This window comes from Cornus florida, unplaced genomic scaffold (genome assembly GCF_030987335.1).
Source record: "Cornus florida cultivar Cherokee Brave unplaced genomic scaffold, ASM3098733v1 CherokeeBrave_3.0.0_Hap2_Chr10, whole genome shotgun sequence".
Lineage (NCBI taxonomy): Eukaryota > Viridiplantae > Streptophyta > Magnoliopsida > Cornales > Cornaceae > Cornus > Cornus florida.
In genome coordinates this window covers 78215965-78237959 of record NW_026775580.1, presented here as the reverse complement: position 1 = coordinate 78237959, position 21995 = coordinate 78215965, and the positions used below count along the sequence as shown (strand labels likewise).

The 21995-nt window shown below is 34.1% G+C and overlaps 2 protein-coding genes across 4 annotated transcripts; one reads left to right on the top strand and one right to left on the bottom strand.

The window, feature by feature from the left end:
* Nucleotides 1–1048: 1048 nt before the first annotated feature.
* Nucleotides 1049–10601, top strand: LOC132278491 (uncharacterized). The gene is made up of 8 exons (XM_059780283.1): nucleotides 1049–1847; nucleotides 3081–3204; nucleotides 3931–4060; nucleotides 6361–6397; nucleotides 6534–6771; nucleotides 7084–7194; nucleotides 7305–7403; nucleotides 8890–10601. The coding sequence occupies exons 1-6, from the start codon at nucleotides 1614–1616 to the stop codon at nucleotides 7179–7181; spliced, it is 861 nt and encodes a 286-aa protein (XP_059636266.1). The 5' UTR covers nucleotides 1049–1613; the 3' UTR covers nucleotides 7182–7194; nucleotides 7305–7403; nucleotides 8890–10601.
* Nucleotides 10349–16779, bottom strand: LOC132278492 (psbP domain-containing protein 3, chloroplastic). Of its 3 annotated transcripts, XR_009471049.1 has the most exons (12): nucleotides 16651–16779; nucleotides 16468–16534; nucleotides 16242–16351; nucleotides 16083–16148; nucleotides 15247–15327; nucleotides 15085–15167; nucleotides 14680–14755; nucleotides 13106–13224; nucleotides 12932–12976; nucleotides 11772–11839; nucleotides 11000–11129; nucleotides 10349–10598 (listed from the first exon to the last, which is right to left on the bottom strand). XR_009471049.1 is itself a non-coding variant. In XM_059780284.1 (11 exons), exons 1-10 carry the CDS (start codon nucleotides 16718–16720, stop codon nucleotides 11813–11815), a joined length of 744 nt encoding a protein of 247 aa, XP_059636267.1. In that variant the 5' UTR covers nucleotides 16721–16779; the 3' UTR covers nucleotides 10739–11129; nucleotides 11772–11812. The 3 variants fall into 3 exon arrangements, 2 of the variants coding, with proteins under 2 accessions (XP_059636267.1, XP_059636268.1); XM_059780284.1 differs by lacking the exon at nucleotides 10349–10598 and having other exon boundaries at nucleotides 10739–11129; XM_059780285.1 differs by lacking the exon at nucleotides 10349–10598 and having other exon boundaries at nucleotides 10739–11129; nucleotides 16083–16139.
* Between the last annotated feature and the right edge of the window lie 5216 nt (nucleotides 16780–21995).

Below are 21995 nucleotides of genomic sequence, written 5' to 3'. Positions count from 1 at the left end.
GTCTCCACGATCTCTTGACCCTGAACCACAAATCATGGTGTCGTGCTCAAAATGATCTCGTCTACGAGAACAATCTCGATGCTGCCAAGCATTGAGTGTCCTCTCCTCATCATCAATCTCTCTGCAAGTCCCCCATCAACGAACTCACCTCTCTCATAATACTTGTACCAAACAAAAGAAAATTATACAAAATATATACATATACTATTATTCCCTCCGTCCCAAACATGACATTTTTTTATTTTTGGGACGGAGGAGTATGTAAGGAATAAATAGGAATGTGTTGTGTGGCAACTATTTTCACTCATATTTTTGTTTTGATCTGAAAAAGAAATAACTATCGAAATTTGAAGTGTGTTCAATAGTAATGAAAATTATGTTTAGCAACTTTATATTGTTGTAAAATTTTTGAAAACAAAAATATGAAAATATATTTGTTAAAAAAGAGATGCTAGTTTGAAAAATAAATTAACTAGTTAAAAAGATAATTTAAGATTTTTTTTTAGTATTATTCATCATCACAATGTTTTTGCTACAGTGTGGAATAAGCTAGAAACACCAATCTCGTGAATATGATTTTGATCTCTTTTTCAGAATCATTTTAGTAATATTTTAATCATAACAAATATTACTAAACATGCGTTCGTATTTTACTTCATACAATTGTTCCAAACAAAAACTTTTACCAAATGATCCCTATTGTTCTATTTTATTATTATTATTATTATTATTTTGCTTTTTTCTTTGTTGTTATATATTTTTGCTTTTGATATCTTTCTAAATAAATAAAAAAATTATTTTCAAAATATAAACCAAACACCAACAAAGAATAGAAAAACATTATATAAAAGATTTTACTAAAAAAGAAAAGAAAAAATATTTCATCCAAACAAACCAAAACTCAATAGAAACAAACAGTTTGCAGATATAAATATTGTAAATTCCGTTAAATAAAACATAAAAAGAACAAAAGTAGGAGTGGATGAACGGGGGCCCACATCTGCCCCGTCGACGGAACCCGTTTCCATACCTCTTTTCCCTTCTTGCGTGCTGTTTTTGTTCTGTGGAAGATCATGACGCCCTTCCCTTCCTTTCCCCTCCATTCCCTTGCCCTAATAATTTATCTCCAACGAAATAAAATAAATCCCCTCCCTTTTCCTTCGTTGTAGCAAAGATTCTCTCTGAACTTCACCTTTTTTCCACATAATCTATCCCCCACACCAGTACCATCCTCTGTTGTACAGTCAGTTGCTCCACCGACCTCCCTTTTGACCTCCTCCCTTTCCCACTTCCATTCTAGGGTTCCTTTTTCTCACTTTGTTCTTTTTTCAGTTCATCCTCGCCTCTCTTGTCTCCATCGCTCTCCTGTCTGTTTCTCGCTTTCCATTCAGAAACTGCCATCTCTGTTCTTCCAACTTCATCTAGCTGTAATTCATTGATTGTCACTCGCTTTCATCGAAATTTGGCAACTTTTAAAGGTTTATCTAGGGTTTTTCTTCTGCTGTATAACTTGAATCAATTCCGATTTTTTAGTTCGTTTTTATCTTGTGAATAATCTTCCGTTTTTTTCTTAAGTTCATTCTCCGTGTTGCCAAAGGTTCGTGTTGTTATTCATGGCTTATCAGCCATCGATTCCTGGTCCGAGTTCGGGTTCGAGTTCCAGTTCTGGGTATCAATTCCTGAATTCCTCTTTTGGAGATACGACTTACACCAAGGTCTTTGTTGGAGGGCTCGCTTGGGGGACTCGGAGTGAGACCTTGCGCCGCTATTTCGAGCAGTTCGGTGAGATCTTAGAGGCTGTGGTGATCACCGATAAGAACACGGGCCGATCCAAAGGCTATGGTTTTGTGAGTAGTGTTGCTTTTCATTCTTCCAATTGTTCTTAATTCCTATGATCTTAAGCCACAGTGGTGAAAATATATAATTGTTTTTTTAAAAAAAAAATTTATTTTTATTTTTCATTTTACTGATATAAAGGAACTGAATGAGTGATATGTTGTTTGATTCGACTAAGTCCCTACTATTTTAGGGAGGCCTTTTTGGCACTCCAATCTCTGTCTCTCTGATAGCCATTAGGACCTTGTTCTGATCCTCATCTTTGCAGTTTCTCCCTGTTGTGGAGAGTAGTATAGTATGAGATGAAGAAACGATAATTAGATGGTATATGGAGAAGGTAATTCGAAGTACATTAATAGATTTGAATCGGTAATCAATTGCAGTTTGTTGAAAGTTTTGAAATTGGATAACAGACCCCACATTTGGTTCCTGCCTTTTTCTGCTTGCTCACTCTACAGATTGGATTTCTTTTTTTTTTTTTTTTTGACTTTTTTGGGGTTCACGGTTTTGGTTTATGTGTTCTCTCTCTTGATATGTGCGTGTGAAAAAATCAAAAGCAAGCTTTAAGATAAGGTTCATGGTTCTTAGAGGTGGGTATCCTTTTTCTGACGAAAGGGAAGGTGATGATGGGAACTTCTGTATGGAGCACGGAATTGTCCAAGAAGAGGAATTGAATATGATTGATTAGAGCATTAAAGATGAATAGCACTAGAGGCATGATGAATCGGACAAATGCCTTCTCTCTCTCAAATTTGGTTTGAGCTTGAATCATTTTTTTTCCCCCTCTTCTTATCTGAAGGAGCTTGCTGTGCATGGAAGATATCTTGGTTACTTGTAGTAACTACAAATTACAATGTGAGATTTAGATGGATGTTTTAAAACGATCTTGTTCCTTTTTCTCTCTGTTTGTTGTCAGATGCTTTACTGTGGTTCAGTATCATTCAGAGAGAGGGTTTTGAAGAGGAAGGGTGCTTTAGTGGTTTCTTTCTATGGGGGAGTGAGGGCCCGAAATTGAGTGCAGATAGCAACTCCATTAACTTAAAATTTAAAACTTAGACAAGTATGGTGCATTTGATCAGTTCTGGCAAATGACTGGTAAATTATTAAGGTTACTGCTCATTGCTTGAGCAAAAATAAATGTTTGATCTTTTATCAGTTCATGTTTCGTCTTAATTTTTTCACTTATCATTGGGATGAATAATTGAATGACTTGGTTTTTTTTGGTGTTTGTGTGGAGGTTTTAGGTGACTTTCCGGGACCCTGAGTCTGCGAGAAAAGCCTGCACTGATCCAACTCCAATTATTGATGGTAGACAGGCAAATTGTAATTTGGCTTCACTTGGACGACCTCGGCCTTCTCTGCCTTTTGGTATGTTATCTGGTGCTCCATTTTCTGCATATATATATATATATATATATATATAAATTTTAATGATCAAAGTCTCTGGTAGCGTTCTTTTGCATTTTTTGTGCTCAAGCACCTAGATGAGGGTCCATCCATGTTGTTGTTAAATTATAAAATCTCAAAGTACATTTCAGTCTACTTCATTTACTTTTATTCTCTCTTTCCTTTCCTTCTTTGTATGTGAGCAGATTATCTATTATGTCTACATGCTTGGTTTTGGGACTGCAATCAGCTGCTTCCCCTTGCTATTTGTATAAAGTAAATGGACTCATATTTATACTCATTCTTATTAAAATAACTATATTTTATATATTTATATGAGCTATTTTTTGCTCAAGATCTGGTAATGGTTTTGGTTAGGCTGAAATTATGGGAAGAGGATCTTATAAATTATAATTGGACTGGGAAAGTTCAATTAATTTTTTTATTTATTTGGGGTCGTCCGAAACCCAATGCCTAACCGAGTCATTTGCAGAGCGTATATAAAGGACTTAACAAGGGGCTCGTGAAACACGGCTGTTTAACTTTTGACTATTTACCAACTTTAAATGGTTGAAAGAGGGCTTTGTTAGGTTGAGTTTCAAAGAAATAATAGAAAACAGAATCTTCCCTCAATGAAGACATTATTTGTCAGTTTTCCAATTAATTAATATACATTTACATTCTGATCTTTGTTTCTGTTGCTTGTAGGGCGTCTTAGATCACCAGCCCCTTTCATTGGAAGTGTACCAGCCGGTCGGGGGGCCTACATTGGGAGTTCTGGCTATCAGCAACCAGTTCCATATAACATCCAACAAGGATTTGTTTATCCTCCATATGGGTGAGTAGTTCCAGAGCAAATAGTTTATGACCTACATTAAAAATCTTCACAGGGCTAGATTAGTTCCGCTGGATCTTCTCTGTCCAGAATCCTGACGTGTGAAGTGCTGTATGTTGTGATATTCCCCCCTCCCCCCTCCCTTTCTTCCCTTGTTTAGTTTTTCAGAAATTTAAGCTACTGATGCATCCTAAAATTGGAGCTTTCCTTCTTGGTGCTTTGCATGTAGCTGAAACATTTAAATCAATGCTTTACTGACATGCCATTATTTACATTCTTTGTCGTTTTTCCTATAAAAAAATTGTTTTTTTGTCCCTTCCGGTTGATTGAAATGATAGTGAAATTGTATGTGAACTTTGACTATATACCTATCAATAAAAAGGAAAAGGTGGAATTATTGGGCACCTATTAGTGTTGTCTTTTCATATCCCATCAGCTATAATTATTCTGTTTTATTAGTTCTTGTTGGCTTTGCGAGGATTTTTTATACAAGCATATTAGCAGACATGCAACTGTGAGTGTAAGCTAATACACACATACATTTGTATATACATGCTAATACACACATACATTTGTATATCTCTATAATAGTCAAATTGGGTTTGATATTGTGAAACACAAATTGTATTGAATCATGAATAGTAAGATATGTTGAAAATAGATATAAATAGTAGGTGCTTGTGGAATTTAAAATTATATTGTAACAATGTGTGGATATAGTGGTGTAATTTTGCTTATGCGACATAATCATGTTGCCTAATGGTAAGGTGCTTGCCATATTTCACATCAAATCTTCGATTCTTTTCTATACTAATTCAGACTTTTACTAATATCAGCGTACTTTTGGTCTCACAGTAAGAAGGTTTATAGTTCATTTGGATAAACAGGAGTGGAAGGAAAAGGAGTGACAATATTAGTTAGATGAGATGGAAAAATAAAGTGAATGTCAACCCCTCTTCTTGTTTTGATAACTAGTAAAGTAAAAGAAATGAAAGGATAGTGGTATACCTTTCATCTTGTTTGGAAAGGGTAGTCATGATAAAATAAAGAACAGAAAGTTTTACAATGCGTGTGGAAAGGGAAAAATAGGAATCCATTTGTTATTGCCTCATCCATTTCCTTCCACGTATGATAGGATCACAAAACACTTCTAAGTTTTATTATGTGAGTTGGGGAATTGTGGGAATTATTTAAATAACAGATCCCACTTATGCATCTTTAGAATTTTTTGTTTAACCTATTCCAATTATTTCTTTTTAACCCACAGTTCCTTTCTTGCACCAACTTTTGATCTTCATAATATTCAACTTAATAATATCAAGTCCATTCTTTCGGTTGCCTCTAAAATAAAGAAAAGTTCTAATGTCTTTCAGAACTTGTAAACAATCATAAACATTTTCAAGAGTTATAACTAATATCCAATAAAACCACCCAAAATACATTACCTTAATAATTTCACTTTATATGCATTCTAGCATTACTCCCTGTGCCATCTTAGATGCAGGTACAGCAAACCTATTCTTCAGTTCTTTTTTCACTTAGCAACTACTTTGACTAAAATCAGAAGTCCAAAACTTATAGAACACTGCCATTTATGGCGATTCTTATGAGTACCAATCACAACATGCAACATGACATGGGAGTGGTAGTCATTCCCCGTAAAGTTCAACGTTCTTTTACTCCAAAGTACAGTTATGTGACACGTGAATTTGGTACTGTAGGAACACATAAAGTGGTAGTTGCATGAAATATGTGCCCACCTTAATCATCTGCTTTAAATAGGCAAAAATTAACAACCAGTGGTCTGATTGAGGAGATAAATTTTTTCATGCACATGATAGGCATGGTATGCCTCCTGTCTGAATAGTATCGTACCACTCAGATAGAAAAGAGTAGGAACGGCCTATCAACTGGGTTTTAAGCTCATCACCTTTCTGAGTTGACCATCTATGCACGTGTTAAACTGACAAGTCTGATAATACTCATAGGAGTACGGTACTTGAAAAGAACGAAAGAAAAAAAATTATAAAAAATAAATAAATAAAGAAAAATAAAGAAACCCATCAATTGAGCTGTTAAGCACATCATCCTCTCCTGTATACATGCTAAACAGGGTATGGCTCATTGTCGGAGTAATGAGCAGACTAGTTATTGGCTTAGTATGGAAATCTGGGATTCTTAACATTTGAACTTGTGATTTGCATATGTTGTTTCTCTTTCAATATTATGCATCTGGGGGACATGCTCATTCTACATCCTGGTGCTAAACTTCTCAAAATATCCAATCGTTTTTGTTCATGCAGGTATGCAACATATGGTCCTGAATACGTCTACCCGCAGGTCATTAGCGCTCTAAAATGGCAACTGCAAATGAAGTTCACTTTTTTATTAGTATAGATAGAGTGTATGAATACTGTGTTTTTGTTTACAATTCTGACTTGCTCCCAATGTATGCATGTTCTCATCTTTATGATAGGGTGTTTACAACCCCTACATGGGTCAGCAGTACTATCATATATATGGAACACCTGGAACAATTAGCACAGCTACGTATCCCTATAGCCAATTGGGTCAAACTATTCCTGTTGGTCATGGTTATACAACAGTGCAGGGCTATGCAATGCCAGGTCATCAGATTGTCCAATTCGGTGGACCCAGTGTCAATACAATAACAGCTTCACATATTCCCACAATTCAAGCACCATGTGCTACAGGCAAAGTTTTCTTTCTTTAATACCATCGCTTGTTCCTTATGAAAGTCGGAGCATAAAGCTCGAACCACTTGCATACATGTGCGTGTACATATTTATATTAATTATATTGGCTTCAGGAGAACATGTTTTTTAACCCATGATGAGGCAATTTTTTGAGATCTAAAAAACTTCTTAATACACCTACAGACCAATAACTATAACAAAAGGATTATGAATAACTCGGAAAAAATTAAAAGACCCTTTAGATGTTATATTTAGGTAAATATCAAAATAGATTGATCTATAACAAAGCAAGTGGCTTGGCTTTATCAGGTGTGGCAACATCTGTTCCTGCACAATCCCATTTTATTGTTCCTGCTCATTCTCCTCAATCCGTGCAAGGTAGCAATTCTGACCAGTCAGCTGCGTGAGGGATTGATCAAGGTGAGTGGTGTTAGTTGCATGTCTGGGCATTAAGTTCTTTATTTTATTTTGCCTAAGCTTGCCACCGGTATGATCTTTGGGAGATGTTTTTGGTTTAATGTTGATTGCAGGTATCCTTAGATTGCAGCAGGACTACGAGCAGCGGTACTGCTACTTGAGTGGCAGGCTCCCAATCTAGCCTTGCCCATTATTCATTTTGCATTCTAGAGGTACACAATCCACTTTTTGCCCATTGCACATTGAATTTAAGTAACACTGAGACTAACATATGTCAAGAAATTGTAGAATGCAAGGGCATAGGAAATATGACCATGAATATCATAATTACATGTCATCATTATGTGTATGTGTACACGGGAAAGTCCAATGTTAATGGAAAGTCAAGCACAAAGAGAATAAATTGAGTTGAATACCACAAAGCTAAATATAACATGATATTAAAAATTGTCTTAATACACACTTAGATTGTTTTATAAGGTCAGAGACAATATCTAGAATCTAGACATGCTGCTCTGTGGGTATGGAGTCCAGGTTTGTTGATGCAGTACATCTAGTTCTTCAATGTCCATGCTTAATCGTGGCTAAGTATGATTTAAAATTACCAAAAAAAAAAAAAAAAAAAAAAAGAAGAACGAATTAATAGCGAGGAAAGACGACACCTATGAAAAATTTGTTGGCTTGAATATGCTTATTTCTGCAACCAGTGCATCATAAAAACATCCACTGTTTTGAAGTATTAATAGGAAATCGCCAATCAGAGATGCCCTTGTTAATAGCACACAAGTATCTATGTTACAGTTAATTAATCAATGAACTTATAAAAACCCCGACATTTTCTCTCAATTTCATAAAAAAATTAATATTTCATATGTTTTCATGAGAATGCTTGAAAATCTTAAACCATGACGTTGAACTCCTATAATATGATGGTGGTGGTGGATTAGTGACTTCATTCATGCTTTAAATACTTTAGAATGAATGAAAGAAAAGGAGGGGGAGGTAATGTAGGCACGTAGCTAAAAGAACATTTTAGGTAGTCTGTAGACCATCTAGTTTATGAGTTCAATATAAATTTTCATAGTCAATGGATACCCTTGATTATAATTTATAAATAACTGCATCAATAGGTTGAAACAGGTGAAGTTTGCCTTCCTAACAGAATAGAGATCATATTGGCTCAGACCTCCATCTGCATTGTGTTGGCTTTAATCTCAACAAAGCAAATCCAAAGGCATGAGAAGGGTTGCTCTCAGCAGAGCCAGCAGCAAACATGTTAGATTTAATTGAATCTCCTCACCATTATGATCTATCTAGGACCATATAATCTATTAGATCATGAGAGTATTTTTTTGTACTGTCTTGAATTAGCAACTAATAGTCATGTGCAGGAGCCCCATCCTTCTTCCTGTAACATCTTAATGGCCTAAAATTAATTGGGTAAGATTTATAACCAAGGAACGTAATTAAAGTGAGCATATATTTGTCAGCTTCTGTGCGATGTGGGGGTGATGCTTAGCTTCAATATGCAGTTGTGGTCTGTCTATAGTTGGTCTTGGATTGGTTTCCTACAGCCCATTTCAGAGTTGGGATTACAACATAGTGCCCTTATGTTACCACTCAACTTTATTGATATCTAACAGTTTGCTTTTTCTTCAATTTCAAGCATTTAAATAACACAATGTGTATGTTATGCAGGTCATACAAAGTCATGCTCACCAGAGAAATCATGTCTTGAGTTGTTGCTCCAGATGGTGGAGAAAGGAACATGGAAGATGCGAACTGCACTGCATTCACCATTGTGTTTCTGAACTCTCTTATACCACCAGTGCTCTAAACGACTGGTAGAGGGTCGTGGATTAATTGATGCTGGAATCGGTTTCTGGCTATCATGTTGGAATAAAACCACTGTGAAAAAACCATGTTGGAATCAAAATATGATTGCAAACTGCACTGCATTCACCATTGTGTCCCTGAACTCTCATATACCACCAGTGCTCTAAACGACTGGTAAGAGGGTTGTGGATTAATTGATGCTGGAATCGGTTTCTGGCTATCATGTTGGAATAAAACCACTGTGAAAAACCATGTTAGAATCAAAATATGATTTAAGAACCACACTGCATTCACCATTTGTGTTTGTGAACTCTCACATACCACCAGTGCTCCTAATGACTGGTAGAGAGTCGTGGATTAATTGATGCTGGAATCGGTTTCTGGCTATCATGTAGGAATAAAACCTCAGCGAAAAATCATGTTAGAATCAAAATATGATTCTCTTACTGTCTAGTCCCCGCAGCGTGTGTAGATATTCTCTGGTGTCTTTGTTGGTGGGTCTTGCATTGCATTTTTTATATGTTCCTTGTTTTGTGCATAACAATTGTTGGTGTCTCATCGGAAACTCATTGTGTAATTTCTATTATATCCGGACTTCAAAGCATGGGAAAGTCCCCAAATTTATAAGTTTCTCGTTTTTTTTTTTTTTTTTACCCTTTCTCTTTAAATATTATTTGATGTGTTCGATTAGAAGGCCAGGAGGAGATGGGCAAGTTGAGAAAGTTACCATGTTGTCAACTATTCCTGTGTAGTTAAATATTAAATTCACTCATTAACCATAGCCACAACCATACGCCCGAAACAAAGCATGTATATAACAAGAAGTTGGCACCATTTGCCCAGGTCACTGCGGCATTTGCTTATCGTCGATATTAGTAATATTGTTCGCATGATTTCATAAGTTTTAATATCCTGAATGCATCAGCATATGGAGAAGTAGAAGCTTCTTAGTAAGAACAATTTGCCGTTCAATGTGTTCCATTTCACGCCGAGGTGAATCTGAAGTAAAAGCATATAAAATCTATATTCCATTGCTATGAATCCTTATGTGGGCAACTTGGTCAATTACAAGAAATCTGGTGCTTGCTTTAGTTGTAAAACCCGACCATGCAAAAGATAAAAAATGAGAAGAATCTTTCAGACGTTTTTCCGTTCCCGCCTCATCATATCAGCCGCTTTACAGAGCGACTCAATATCAAACTTTGCTTCGGTCAAATGTTGATATTGAGATGGCGCCAATTTGTGGAAATTCAAACAAAAACTCCGCCAAAAGTCTTTTGACCATAAGACAAACTCGATCCCTTGTACCACTACAACAGTCTGATCATAGAAATATATTCAAAATGTTATTATTGTATTAAATAATGGTAGACCCATCATTTACTCTGGTGTAGAATAATTAATTCATCGTTATACAATGTGCTACATAAAACATTCTTCACACGGACTTATCGCTCAAATCAACATATTATAGCTAACAGGGTGTATCCTAGGTGCTGCTTACAAGGCTTGGTATTCCAAGCCACAAGTTATTAAACCAATTATTGAATTAACCAGCAGGGTGCAAGGACCTGCAACGACAGAAGAAAAGTAACAAATAATATCAAAAACAGAAGAGAAAGGGTGAAGTTTGACAAATAAAAAGTTCAGTTTAGTTGGGCTAACCTTAATTAAAAAAAAAAAAAAAAAACCATAAAGGTACTAGCTTAGCTGAAGTAAAGATCTGTTAAAATGATTTATTAAGAATTCGAGATTCAAAACCTTGAACGATGTACAAGCCAAAAAATATTCGGTGAAAGAACTATCACCAACTTAATATTACAACTTTTGAACTAAATTTTGGTGCTCCAATCAAGCAAACAATCAAGGCAATAAAAGATTGGATTAGTATTGAAATGATATCAACAATAAGACATTCAACTATTGTAGGTTGCTGGTTGATCTAGAGGAAGCACATTGGCTATAAGCATACCTGAGCACCAAAAAAAAAAACCCATTGCAACTCTCTCTGTCCTTCATGTATGCACCTCCAAACTGAAGCTGCCCCAGAGATCACCTTTCTTTCTTTCAATCATCGCGGCAATACAAGGCTAATAAGATTCCTACACAAAATGTGGCCTTTAGTAAGTGGCCATAATGGAGGAATGAATTGAAACCTTTGACAAGGTCTGACTTCAAAATGTCCCAATTGGTTTGAAAAAATAGTGGTGTTAAAAAGATAAAATAGATGCTCGTACTAAACATGTCATTGCATATACGAATAATATTCTGATTTGGTCCAAACAATGTTGTTAGGACACATTATCAGATACAAAGTACACAAATGAAGGAGACAGCGTGATCTTTGCATTTGAAATTGAAAAAATCTACCCATCAATTCAGTGTGGATATGTGTAATTCCCCAGAAAGAAAGCCTGATTCAATAAGATGTGTGCATTCATCACAATACAAAGTCTGGGAAAATTTATCAGTGCAGGCAAAACAAGTTAGAATTAATTCACTTAAAAATATTTGTAAAATTCATCAAAACACCATGACTTGTGGAATCTAGTAGCTGCAATCGGTGTGTAACAAGTGCACCTCTAGAATTATGCACAAAAACAAGCTCGGTTTTCACTAGAGGAATGAACAAGTTTCGGTGTTTCTATTGTAGTGAAATCAGCTCGCCTGTAGAATTCACCAACTGCTTAAATGAACGGATAAAAGAATCTACTCATGAAGAACAAAGTACACATGCCACTTACCAAGCTAGTGAATCAGAACTCCAAGAACATACGCCATTACGTCAGATTAGCCGGAAAGAGGCAACAGCCTGAAAAGACCAAGGAAAGGATAAAACCTCAGAATATGAATCTGACTAATTTAAAAAATTCCACCTTTAGCCGCACAAAATACCATGGAGAAACCACTTGCTTTGGGAATTATGCACAAATGGCTCACTTGTCCACAAACATTGATAACCACCTAAGGGTAAGATCTCCACTTCAAATGTGAGAACAATCACACTTTGTACAAATAATGCCAAACATTAGGTTTGTACTGAGTTATATGGTATGAACACTTACAAGGACGATTTATAGATGGTATGAGCACATTAGTGAGAGAATAAGAGAGTAGATTTAGATGGCATGGACACATACAAGGACAACATATAGTTGTGCCAGCAAGAAGAGGAAGATTAGTTCCCATAGAGGGTAAGAAACGGAGAGGGTGACCAATATTAACGTGAAATGAATTATAATATATATATATATATATATATATATATATATATATATATATATATAATAGGAGAAATGATGTGTAATAGAAAAGAATGGAAAAGAAGGATTCATGTGGCAGACTCTAATCATATTCAAGGCAAGGATGATGATGAAATTAGGTCTTTACTGAGGTTCATCTCTCCCAATCTCCTTGATTGACAAAAATCAGCATTGGTCTCATGACCATATCATGGTCATATGAATGTGTCTAGTAAGGAGGGAAGAGATATTTATTGCCCATATGAAAAAAAATTAGCTTAGACCATACAGTCAAGTAAATTAGCTTAGACCATACAGAGGCCTATTAGATTAAAAAAATTCAAATGAAAAGCCATGGTCCAGCAAGGTCAAAATGTCAATACAATCTTCTAATAATCCAATCAAGTATCATATATTTAACAAAAAAAATTCATGTTTGTTCTATTGTCAATATCAGACTAACATAGGGCCGAAAATTGTGTATTTTTTTTATGTAAATGTATCTGAATTACAAATAATTTATGAATATTAAGCCAAAATCAGTTGAAACGTCAATCTTCCATGTATACCAAAGTCAAAAAAGAAGATCAAAATTGATATATAAAGCTTTGTGATTGATAAATAATAACAGTTTGGTCAATACTATGTTTGTTTAAGCTCACCTTCTCAATTTGGGAACTGTATTTCTCTAAATCCTCCTCAACAAACTGCAGTAAAATATAGAATTGACATGAATGGAATTTAGGTTAGGCACCAACAAGGCACTGATGTAGGAAATACAAACGCTACAACTCCGAAGCACTCTAATAAACATAGTCTGTCATAACTGAACTGACCTGTCCAGTGACTGTATATAGTCTGTTGTACCAACCATTGTTTGCCATTCCAAGCACTGAAAATAAATGTCTGCGACTTTCACCGGGTTTTTGCAATGTGTACTCAATGTAGTACAACCCTGGCCAATCATTATAGAAAATATGAATATGAATTCTTAAATTTAAAGTTAAATTTTCTAAAGCTTGTAACATCTTCCTTATAGTTTTCTATGATCAGTAGATATGGCCACGACAAACTCAAAACTTCAGTGAATGGAATACAACCATACACATACAAGTAGACACCAGATTTTTTGTCTACAATTGAATGGTAGCAAAGTCAGATTCGCAAACAAACAGACTCTATTTTACCGCATCACAAGTCCGGTCAGTGTCAAGTTAAAAAATAGAAAGTAAATTCTCCAGTCTAGATGTGGCTTTAGATGTGTTCAGGCATAGCAAGCCCTAGACACATCCCCAGTTGCATAAATAGCAGTCCTTCATCAAGCAGTTGTATTAACGAGTCTGAGTAAAGATCATTGTCTGTACAGATTTGCACCGGCAGTATGCATTAATCTGACAAGTATGGACACTTCTAAAAATGAGTAATATGTATGTCAGATACATTTTAGACACCACTTTGTGGACACAGCAGATTTTAGTATTTAAAAATAATTTTCTTAATTGTGGATACAATACCAACACTTATCAGATGCTCACCAACATTTGACTAAATGAACTTTATACATCAGGTAAAACTTCCTTTAATTAAAGAACAATTGCAAGAAAAAAAGGTCTTTAAAAAAAAAAAAAAATCATCATATTAAAAAGAAAAGATGTATAAATACCTTACTAAAGGAGTGAGTGTGAGAGTAGGAGAGGATACAGGAGTTAAAAAATGTATGTGCATACAAATGTGCAGAACTACCAACAAGCATCGAAGATGCACATCCACGAGTTTTGTCCTTTCTATGACTTACTCTATGTGAAAAGGGTGATATAGTTATATAATTTATGAGTTATAAATTTCATTTAGTCATACAATATTGGATTTAGTTGTCATGAAGTACTATTCATCGTATTTAAAGTGACATTTTAAATAAATAAAAAAATTATTGTCCTAAGATTAGTCATATCAACGTGTTCATGACATGTCCCATCCTAATCCTCTGTCCATGACCATACTTAATAGGCATTGATAGATACATCCAAGACATTTTTGTGCAAAATGCAATTGTGGATGTGCCCAAACTGTGGTAAATACAATTCAAAATAGTTCTAGAAAAATAACTGCACAGCTGCAACTTCGTATCCAGCCCAAGACTTGCTTGGACATGAGTGTGGCTGCATCAAACTATACTTTCTTCGAATTTTGACAGCTTATAGATACCGATTTTGGACACAACTGTAGTCGAATCCAGAATTAGTTTAGAGTGGACACAAATATGTAGTGTTAAAATCTGAATTTGTCAGGTTTTTTTTTATGCATTTCATAAATACTATCCTCAATCCACACGACACCAGTAACTGAAATGTGTTGCATCACCCTTTTGGCCCAAAATATCATCCAAATGACCCAAAAGTAGAGGAATTACCATTGGCAGCTTTACAGTCTATCAGTTTTGCTGCCACACCCGGAGGTCTTTGCCAGCTTCTATCCAGTCCACTAACCTGGTGAAGGCAGATATAATGCATGAAATAAACATATAAGCTGAGCAAGCTTCTGGTGTATGCCTCGCCTGTGTAAGGTGTTGGGGGAAGTCGCTGAATGGTGCAATGGTAAAAGCTCAATGACAAGCATGAGACACAGGTCCAGGGCTTAGGATGGCCATTTTGTGTAAAATAATGCAAACAGTTGGATCTGTCTCCACTCTTCCCCTCCCAACCCCCCACCTAGGCAGCACTTACACCGGGTAATATCCTTTTTCTTCTTCTTCTTTTTTTAGTAAAAACTGTAGAACTTAAATGAAAAAAAAAAAAAAGGGAGAAGAAGAAACCACCAGAGTATCGGCAAAAGCATCAACTTTGCCAAAAGATTCCAATCTAGTAAAATCTGCACCAAGCCCCGTGATGACTATGCTGACTGAAACAACCATTAAGCGATTTTCAAATTCATGATTCAACAACTAAAGGGATAGATCGACCAGAAACCTCATGTATACCATTTGAACTAGAAGATTCGCCTGGGAAAAATGCAGTTACCGATTTGATTCCATTAGATTCTCCTGCACCAACTTGCCAATCTACAGGAAAATGTACCAACTGTTACCACAATTGATTGTACTCTACATGCCAGCACAGTGTGGGCATATATATAACTCATGAACACACACCATAAACTATAGATATGGAAACATGCTAAAAGACTAACGAAACTACCAAATCATAGATCATAAAACTTGGCAATCAAATTGTTCAACATTCAAAAGTGGAGAACAGGGTAAATAATCCCATAGTTTGAGAGTGTTTTAAAAAGACAATGCTATCACTCCTTAAAAAAGAAAAGAGGAAGTGGAGTGTGAATGGCATTTTCCCTATTCTAAATTATACAAAAAAAACAACCAAGCCTTATCCCAATCATTTGGAGTGGCTTACATAAATCCCCCATGTTTCCATTCTTCTCTACTTAAGGCTATAACGTCAGTCAATCCACATGCTATCATATCTTTCTTTACTAACTCTACCCACGTTGACTTTGATCTTCCTATTCCCCTGAATTATGTCACTTTTCCAAACCGGCGTACATAAAGGTCCTCTTTGCACATGTCCAAACCATCTTAACCTATTTTCTTTCATTTTATCTCCAATTGGTTCTGCTCCAACCATCTCCCGAATGTGATCAGTTCTAATTCAATCCCTTCTAGTCTTACTGTACATCCATCTCAACAAGAACATTTCTACCTATTCTTAATTATATATTTTAAAATCACTAATCTTCCATTTGGTTGTTGGAAATAATTGGATGTAATGAAAAAAACATGGTTAACAAAGATTTCACCTCGGGGAATTATTATTTTGAACTTGTTGACATCGTCCAAGTAAACGCGAAAATCATCTGCTACATCTGAAACTCAAAAATGTTATAGGAAAATAACACAAAGTCGATTACAAAAATGAAAGTAGACAATTCCATCCGTTTTGAGAGAGAGGGAGTCACCTTCATCTGCCAATGCAACGGAAACAATTGCAGGAAAAGACAATCCAGTAAAGGCCGTCTGAATCAATGCCTCTCTCCTTTTAATTCTGAATTGATCCCGAATTACAAAACTACAGTATCAGAGCAATAAATCAGTAATGTACAGAACAAATATCAAACATCATCAAACATATAAGCAGCTAAACAGAATTAACAGAAGAAAATCATGAATTTGATGAAGAATTACCATAAATTTTGATCTACTTCGTTGTTCCCGCAGCAAATGAGTTGTAGTTTCTTGTATTTTTTTAAACCTGAAGAAATTTAACGAATGAATTCAATAACTCTGTTCCGTGAACAGTATCAAATGCCAATATATATATATATATATGGATGTAGAGTAGGGGTTTTGGAGACGACGAAGGATGACCTTTTTGGGATGACAGTGCGGTGAAGAAGTGGGAGAGTTGAGGACAGTGCAAAGACGAAAGAGGCGCCATATCTTTCCCTCACTGGGATACACTATTAGTTTATGCGGTTGATATCATGTCTACCTGACTCACTAAATTTCATCCGCTTGGTCCACCTTATCGAAACACGACATTCATTATATGACTCTATTCATGTTTTTAAACCCCCGCGTTTTGTTCATAAATAGTTTTTTCTTTTTGAAAATATGTATCTCAATTTATAATATATACTATTATAAAAAAATAGTATAGGGTTTTTTTTGCACTTAACCCTTCAAAGAATTGTGTTTTATGGTTATCTAGATAATAGTTTTCTACTTTTCGAGTTATTTGAGAACTGTTTTTTATGTGACAAATTAATATTTTTTGAATTTTAAAAACCTGTTTTGTGGGTGATAAACCAAACAAGCTCAAATTTTCCATTATATATTTGTTTACTCTCAAGTTCTATTATTCTTATATTATTATGAGCATTAAACTCTGCATCAACATACCAAGGAGTAAAACTAAAGCATATGAAGATCTAATAAAAATTGTTTAATTTTTATTTTTTTTATGCAATTAAAAGATAAGAAATCTCATTAAAAAGCCATTCTATCTAGTCAACATCATATTTCTTCTTAGCAACAATTTTAAGCAGACCAACATGTCACAATTTGACAGTGCAAGAGAATTTATGATCATCAAAATCAATGCATTTTAATGGAGAAAATATAAAATGAGTAAAAAAACAAAATATCAATATTAATTAACATGTGCATAAACCTCCAATATTAAATAAATAAAAAATGGTTATTATTTTATTTTTATTTTTATTTTGAAAATGACCTCTAATCTTAAATTAGTCTTTAAAAACTAGTGTCATTGGCTATAAATTAGTTAGAATCAAAGTAATACGGGGTATATATATATATGTTTCCGGAGAAGCAGTCAAAACTCCATTATCATAAGGTATGGGTTTAAATTTTAAATCATATGTAGAAGATTCATCATGAATCTAACCCGGTACTCAGATGGCAGAAGAATCATTACGGGAAGGAAAATGATGTAAATCCAAAACAATTTGATTGTATTTTGTTAATGAGTTTAACGTTAACCTCACTCGCATGAAAAGACATAGTTATTTAATTGTCGAATTCGTATTAATACTCTACTTCAAAACATAAATAGGGAGAGGTTGTGTTTATTCCATAAAATCGAAATTCAACTAAATAGAAAAAGAATATGCGCACAGTAAGAAAAGTGGTAAGTAAAATAAAAGAAAAGAATGATAAGTTAAAAATAAAATGAAAAACTCTTCAAATGGAATCTTTTATGAAAACTTTAACAATTTATGGACTTATTGGGGAATTAGCATTTTTATTTGCAATAAGGACCACTTTTGTACAACTTGTAAGAGGAATCCTTAATTTAAATTCAAATGTACAATGAGAATTCTTAATTAAAATTGAAATGTAAAATGATTAGTTGGATAACATTTTTCTTTTCTAAAAAGAAAAAAATGAAGAAAAAATATGTCCCTTTATTCTCGAGCTTTCTCGCAACAAATATACATATATTTGTACAATGGTTGCACATTTGGACTCCGTTTGTTTGGATATAAAATATTTTTTAAAAAAATAATTTTTTTATTTTTTTTGTTTGGTTATCGTAAAATATTTATAAACAAAAAAAATATTAAAATTTAATAAAAATAACTAATCCATCAATTTTTGACAAATTATTTTACATGCCTCGCCTGATAGACTCGACCTCAAGACTTTTGCCAACTATCAAAAAAAATAAAAAATATATATATTTCACTTATTATTATTATTTTTTTTAAAAAAAAGCCTTGATGTCAAACGTATTAGAAAGTGATAATTTCACTTACCTCCTCTGAGGTTAGGCGTAATTATAGACAGTATCCCTTACGTTTCAAAAATTACACTGACTTCCCTCCAAACTGATCGACATTTTATTCCGGCCATTGACCATGTTAAATGACTAAAACACCCTCTAATATTTTATTAATATGACATGACATAAAATCTTTCTGTGAAATTACTATGTTGTCAAAAAATAAATTTATACTTGTGTAATAAACAATATACACACCTACATGTACAAACTCTCGCCGCTTACCGCCCGCCGTCCCCCACCCACCAAGGAAATCATTTTCTCTAGCGACCAATTTTATTCGATGTAGCCATTTCCTTTGATGATTCATTACATTAATCATTACCACTCAACTTTCCCTCTATATCACACACACCATGAATACATACACAGACAACTACCATAGGTGGTGACGGTGGTGGCGTCGCGACCACAACCACCACCATCATAATCATCTCCACTGCCGGACTCTTCCACAACGATAACTAACACAGCATTATCATCCACAGGTGAAGCCAACGGTAACGACCTAAAATAAGGAGACTGAGGAAGAAGGAGACTTGGTGGATCCAAGAAATTTTTAGAAAAAAAATGTTTCAATTGGTCAAACTTATGTATAGATATATAGATGTATGAGTAGGGCAGAGTAGAGCTACTATCTCCGGCATAAATTCACTGATCCGAACATGAACATCTGCTGCCTCGACTTCACCGACATGGACGTGATTACCATAATATTCACTGGCGAAGTCGCAGCTGGCGAAACTCTGAATTGGATGCAAATCCGAATTCAGAAACCGTAGCGAGCTTGACCAATTCTCGCTGGTGAAGCGGTTTGAGTTGCCGATCAGCTAAGAGTTGCGAGACTTGTGAAATGACGACGATTTGACGACGCTAAAGTAGTCGCTCTTCTAGTACTCATTGAGTTCATCTTGGTCGTCGTCGTAGGGATAATGCTTTTGCAGAAGACGATGTTACTGATTAGGTTGATTGCGAAGTTCAGATCAATGAAGAACTTGAATAGATCTTGATCTATGGGGGGTTTTTGGATTAAGGTGCAGCCGAGTACGGTGGAGCTGAGGAGGAGAGCTGCTCTGTCGGCGGAGGGGTTTCCATATATTCTGGCGGCAAGGGGCTCCATCGATTTCAGCTGCGATCTGCTGTGGCAGCGACAATTTGCAGCTATGTATATATATGTAGATCTATAATGAACCAATGTGTGTGTGTGTGTATATACCAATAGATATATATTATGTATATAAGAGAGCCGTTCTTATAATAGGTTTTAGAGAGAGAAGATGTATATAGAAAAATAAACAATAAGTTGTGATTGTTTTAAAGGTATGTAAGTAATTTTCAATACAAAGATAGTCTTTGCAAATATAGTAAGGGCAAATATGATATTACATGGTTAAAAATAGCTAATGTCATCAGAAATCATCATTGACCGGTGTTGACTTTGACTGCAGGAGACAAAATACTATGACAGAGCAAATCTTGAAGGATGATGGTGTAACTTTTAAATCGTAAAAGCTACTACCTATAATTTCGCCTAACTTAAGAAAAGCTAAGTGGAATTATCCTATTAGAAACTGATGTCCAGGCATGCAATGCTTTATTCCGTCGGATAAAGGCCAGAACTTGAAGTTCGAAACAATCGAATTGTGTCAGAAATTTCCCCAATTAGTTTGTCATTTCCATAAATTACGTCAAACTTGGATTTGACTCTTTTACCATATTCAAGTTGCCTTTATTGTTAAAATGACCAAATTAATCTTAGCAAATCAGCGTACTAAAAGTATTTGATCCGATAAAATTTGACACGGGTCGTCAACAGACTACTTAAACTCAATATGGGTTTATTGGGTTTACTCTAATCCTGTTCATAAATTGAGTAATGCTATTATCCGATCTACTTTATAATTTTTTTCACAAATTCTAATAAAAAAAGGTAGTGATAGATGGACCAATGATTTTGACAAATTAGTTTGGTAGAATACACATGACAATCTAGGTAAGCAACTTTAACCATTAAAAAAAATAATAATAATAAAAAGAGAAATAATATACGCTTCCGCAAATTCATCTTTTCCAATCTATCAAGTTCTAAGTTAAGTTCTTATCTTTTGATTAGTTATCAAATCTCTTCTTCTTCGTTTCGTCACTTCAAGCAATATTTTTTACCATATTAACTTGAAGAGAGAAATAACTTTTAATTACCAAAAAAAAAAAAAAAGAACTTTTGATTTTTAAAGTATATGGTTGCAACTTCATATCATATATCATATTCATATTCATATATATATATATATATATATATATATATATATATTGTATGATATGTGTAATTTTTTTTTTAAAGGTAAATATGTGTATTTATTTATTTGATTATATTGTTGTTCACAGTCTACAAAAATTTTCAAAGAAATATTAGAGAGAGAAATATAATGAGAAAAATAAAGAAAGGAGAGAGGAGATGAGAGAGAAAGAGATGAAAGTGGCCTAGCTGGACAACTCAGTTTCTGCCAAAGTAATCGGTCAAATACTTCAGTTGAAATATCATTTTCCATACAAAAATATTGAGTGCAAGCCTAACTATTTGAAAAATGATTGTACAATAATTATAAAGTTAATAATTTATACTAATATATATATATATACCTGTAACTGGTACAAATCAAATGAACTTTTTGCATTATATTACTTTTGATTTTATTATTATTATTATTTTTTAAATCTTTTGATTTTATTTGACCAAACTAAATTATTATATATCACCGTATTATATAATTTTTATTTTACAATATTTTGAAATTATATATATATATATAGGGCAGAGTCTTTGTATATCTAGGGGCACGTGTCTCCCGGCGTGTCCCGTCTAGTATAAAATATAATAATTTTTTAATTTATTTTTATATTCATAAGAAAATTTCTATATAATTCCTTCTAAAAATTTTAATTTTTAAAGTTATTTTCTAAAATTTTCTTTCATTTTTCTTTTGCTCTTAATATTTCTTTGATTTTTTTTAAAAGGTTAATTTTTTTTGGTTTCTACTTATTAAAATTCTTCTTTTTTTGCATTTAAGAATAATATACATAGCCTGTAATATATATATATTTGTTCTTCTTATCTAAATTATCACTTTTTCTTTTTTCTTTTTCTTTTTTTTTTTTTTTTTTTTTTTCACACTGCCCCGAATTAAAATTTTGCTCCACCCTGTATACATATATATTACAGTAAGATTACGAGATCACGATGCATTACTATTTTTGCCCAAGCATGCTTTAAATAATGACTTCATTAGTATCATTATATGTTTGCGAATTATTATTTTCAGCTAAAAAGCACCTACTTCTTATTTATATTAAAATTTGTTTATTTAAAAAATATAGGCCTGCTTGTAACTATGAAAAATATTTCTGT